Source organism: Astatotilapia calliptera, chromosome 1 (assembly GCF_900246225.1).
Source record: "Astatotilapia calliptera chromosome 1, fAstCal1.2, whole genome shotgun sequence".
Classification (NCBI taxonomy): Eukaryota; Metazoa; Chordata; class Actinopteri; order Cichliformes; family Cichlidae; genus Astatotilapia; species Astatotilapia calliptera.
The window spans coordinates 32596247-32601084 of NC_039302.1; the positions used below are offsets into that span (position 1 = coordinate 32596247).

General features: G+C 38.7%; 1 protein-coding gene across 1 annotated transcript in view; it reads right to left on the bottom strand.

Annotated features, from left to right (window-relative positions):
- Positions 1-2133: 2133 nt before the first annotated feature.
- mrpl46 (mitochondrial ribosomal protein L46) overlaps positions 2134-4838 on the bottom strand; it is a 10278-nt gene continuing 7573 nt past the window's right edge. The window contains exons 3-4 of the mRNA XM_026174818.1: positions 4655-4825; positions 2134-2533 (exon numbers count right to left, since the gene is read on the bottom strand). Of these exons, the coding sequence (XP_026030603.1) occupies positions 2286-2533; positions 4655-4825 (419 nt within the window). The 3' untranslated portion in view covers positions 2134-2285. The remainder of the gene's footprint in view (positions 2534-4654; positions 4826-4838) is intronic.

Sequence of the window (4838 nt, forward strand, 5' to 3'; positions counted from 1 at the left end):
AGTCTGTATAAAAACAAATGGAAAAAGAATTCATAGACTACTTGGAGTACGACGACATTCTCAATGAAAGGAAAGTTTTCACTTGGAAGAGTTGGCTTAGGTTTCTTTTTAAACATTAGGTGGAAACATAAGTGGAGCGCCTGAGAAACCTTCTGCAAGGAAATTCATTTCAGTTTGTGCATCCTGGTAAATTTTGTGGTGCAAACGTTATCATTTATGTAAAGCAGGCATGTCCAACTCCAGTCCTCGAGAGCTACTGTCCTGCAGCTTTTAGATGCATCCCTGTTCCGACACACCTGAATCAAATGAACTGCTTGTTACAAGGCCTTTACCAGACTCGATGGCATGCTGAAGAAGTAATCCAGTCATTTGATTCAGCTGTGTTGGAGTAGGGATGCATCTAAAATCTGCAGGACAGTAGCTCTCGAGGACTGGAGTTACACACCCCTGTTGTAAAGGAATATACTAAAGAAAAGCTCCTGTTTTGCTCTCTTTTTCAAATATTTGTTCTCTTGCTGATTAAAAAAAATCTCATTTAATACTCTCACTAATGAGTCAACACACATGCATGCATGATTTAATCTTCTGTCCTCTTTTGTGTCTTTTGTCTAGAGAAGTCACCTCTTTAAATATGCATGGGGCACATGTTCACACTATTGATAAATTAATTTTAATTAATTTATAACCCTCTGGACTTAAATAGCTCAGATGTGTTTCAGCATTACTTCTGCTCTCACGTTCAAAACTTTCTGCACAAGACTGAATCCCAAGAGTGTGTTTTGGGATGAATTTTGAAAGAAAAAAAATCCAAACTGTGTTATTGAGAAAGCTCTAAACTAGAAAAAGAGGCAAGCTTGCATTGAAAGGATTTAGCAACCAAGCAAACAACACTTCTAAAGTTGAAAATTTCACCCAATGGTTGGAAGAAATTATTGGTTTGAGACTGTTTGAGATAAATGTCCTTCTTGAACTCCATTTATTTTTTTCCACACACCTGTCTACATTTGCACAGCACTATGTGTGCATGCATGTCTGTGTATTTGTAGCGGGGATAATTACATTTGCCCCAAAAGATTTAGTGGTTGTATGAAATCGTATTTTATATTCAAATTTAAAAATAATAAACACATTGCTGAAAAAAAGGAATGGGCCCCATGTGAGATTTTCTTGCTTCTTTGACAAACTTTGTGGCAGTGTGAAAATTAAATACTTTCTACCAAGTCTTCTACTGCATTCATGCTTATTTATTAGACAAATGTTTGGGCTCTAAATATTCCCTGCAGCACCCACGAAATCCGTGTCTATCCTCTTCTTCATATTGAATGACGGGGCAATCTTAATTAGGACCGTCTGTAGCTGTGTAGGCTATCAAGCTGTGATAAATGATATGACACATCATCTCTGGAGGCCTACTATTGGCTGATATAGTACTTGAGGGAGGACACTGTGGGTAGATCATAGCCCTCATTTTAATACTTGCATCAGCATTGAAGAATTGCACTTTGTTTTGAAAGTTGCTTTCAGGTGTTACTTTCAAGCTTTTTTTTAATTGTTTTTTTCCCCTAAGTTTCATTTTTGCCTTGATTTCATAGTATTACTTAGAGGGATGGTTAGAGGGTTGTGATCTGTAGGGCAGGAATCAAACCAAGAAAAGGATATCTTCATCTCATTGGTCTATGTTTAGGTCCGTTCTTAAGAGCATTTCTTTGTGCACAAAATGAGCCAATCCAGGACATCTCACCATGTTCTGCCAGAAAACACGTTCAGATTTGTCTGGGGCATACATGATTTACTTTTATGAGAATGACCAGTACAAGGAAAAAAACATTGTTGGTGATGGCATGATGTGTAGGCACAGATGATGCTAGTGTGCAGCGAGGTGGAACCTTGAAGACAGCCAATATCACACACTTAGCGTCCGTTTCCATGCTTGTAAATTTACATTACTTTTTCAGTAAATCGCCACCTAGCACCTCCATTCCCATGACATACCTGATCAGGTAGTATATCTAGTGAAAATTAACTTAAGTAACATCTACCCTAAACCTTTTGAAACTTGTCCCAGGCAGATACTCCTAACAGACAAAAATATCACATAGTCTCAGGACAACATTACAATCAAGTAGATATTACTTTGGTTCAAGTGTGAAAAAACACTTTATTTGTAGAATGAAATATACAGACATGTCACAAGATATTCTGAGATACAAGATGACAGATAAGCAATAAAGGTAACTTTCTGGGGCTCATAAATGTAAGTCAATGTCCCTGTATAACTTTAAGTGTCACAAGTCTAGGATGAAGCGTTCGACCTTCATCATGTACGCTGGTTTGAGGTATTTCTGCAGTTCACTCTTCTTCACCCACAGAAAAGGAGCTTTTTTGGTTTTGGGAGGGGCACCATCTGCCAGGATGGCTTTGAAGAAGAATACTTTTGTCCCGATTGAGTTCTCTGTCCGAATGGCTTTGGGCAGTTTGTACTTGTACACTCCGCAGGGGGCGTTGCCAAGGAAAGTCGCCTTGAAACCAGCTGCTGCAGGTAGGAAAACAGGCTGTGAGTTCATGCAGATGGAAACAAAAGTGCAGATGTTGCTAACCTTTATGCAGCTTTTAACACTTTCTAATGGTGCCGCTTTATGTTGTCGCATTCCTGTGGATCATCAGTGTTTGACTCCTCTAATTAAAGTGTTACATCACCCTCATATTCTGTTTCTCTTCTGTGCTGCGACAACAACCCACTTTTTAATCTAATGTCATGTCGTGTAAATCCCCACGGTCGCTGCTGGCTCAATGTGCAGAGTGAGGCACAACACGGCCATGTTAGATTCTCACCGAGTCCAGCTATATTAAAAACGGATCAACTTCTGCTCCTCTAAGACACCTTAAATAAAACCCTCTACCAAATGTTATTGTCAGGGGAATGGCTTAGGAAGTGATTGATGGAGCTGACACATTAATAGCTTGAGAAATGTTGTGAAATGGTTTAGTACAGTCAGTCTGTGGACTCTTATTTAAATGCTTTAAAGCTTGGATACATGTTGAGAATCAGACAGTTAATATATTTAATGTGAGGGATCATTACTGGGTGACTGGGAATATTTCTGCCATTAGTCATCAGCTTCACCTCTCACCCTTAACTTTGGTCAAATCGTCTGCTTATTATTTCTGAAACAGACTCTAATCTGCGGCTGAGATCAGTGGACGTCTTAGCGGAGATGACAGCTCGGGGCCAAGCACTGCTCTATGAGGTGTATGCAAATGAGTTTTCAGAGGGGATTTACAGTAAACCTCTTGTTGTGGATAATGAATTTATGAATGATCACATCAGACTTTAAAGATCCTTAGGATAAAGCTGGATCATTATAACAAAAGAGATCAGGATGCTAATACAGTAAGAATGCAGCAAATGAAGCATGTGGACAATAATTTTGGATATTAACAGTACCTCAAATCCTGCCCTTAACACTTATTTTAAAATGTGCTTAAATATCCAACACACACTTGCACTTTGGGGTACTTGTTTAAATGTGGGAAGTTCTTAACTGATAAAAACATATTTAACAAATATCAGCAGATTAATTTGTTTTTGCTTCACCTGCTACATAAGGCTGTCCAAAGACTGGATCCGTCTTAATACCCATGTACAATGCTATGAAAAAGTATTTGCCTCCTTCCTGACAAAGTCATCAGTCTATAAAATCTTACAAACCCATTTCAGAGATGTTAGGACTGCAGTGAACCACTGTGAGTGCCATTATCCACAAATGGAGAAACCCTAAAACAATGGTGAACCTTCCCAGGATTCATCCAGGGGATCAGTTTATGCCATGAAGCTCAACCCCACTTGGATTATGTAGCAGCACAGTGATTGGGAACACTTCAGCAGGTCCACCTCTAAATGCCTCAAAAAAAATAAAGGTTTTAGAGCAGTCCAGTCAAAGTCCAGAGTAAAAACAGACTGAGATGCTTTGGCATAATTAAGGCTTTGACCTTGAAATCAGAAATGGGGCAAAGCCTTGTTCACAGCATTTTTTGAATAAAATATGATTTAAAAAATTCTTTTCATCCTTCTTGACATGAGAATACTACTAAAGAGACAAATGTTTCAAATCCCAGAAAACTGAACAAGGAATAATGAATTAGACAGGATGTGGGTACTGGGACATGCTCTATGTATAATTAGTGTAGTTTTATTGGGCTGTACAAAATCTGAAAATATTTGGGGTTTAAAATAAATATGTTCAGATATTTAGATTTTACAATTCATTTCATATTAAAGTGGGCTGCAATTAGCCAAAATATGAAGGCTTTCCAAAAATCATGAAAATAAAGTATTTTCCATCATAAAGCATCAAATATGAAGGGAATTAACTGCAATTTACATCCCCGTTTATTAATGGGAGGTTTATCTACTAACACTGTGTTCGTAGTGCTGATGCCTTAGTAATTCTCTGATTTAAACCAGCACTAATTACAGTTTAGAGAAAAATGATTTAATCAGGAAAATAAGGGCAGATTAATCAAAAAAAAGTAGTCACAGACCCATTCAAGTTTGAAGTACACCTGAATTAATGTATAAAATCCATAAGAAGCTGTTAGGAAACTAAATTTGTTAAATAATTCTGGTGCTTAGCAGCCTGAAAACTTAAGTTACCTGGCAGGGAGGTGAGAGCTCTCTCAGCCGTCTGTCGCAGCGTTTCCCCCTCCTGCCACCGAGTCTGAGGCAGCAGCCAGAGCTTCTCATCACCCACTTCCTGCTCAGCCAGAAGAACCAGGGAGTCGGCCAAGCAGCGCTCTGCTGAGGTCAAGTCTTTATCTACATCAGCTAAACCAGAGAC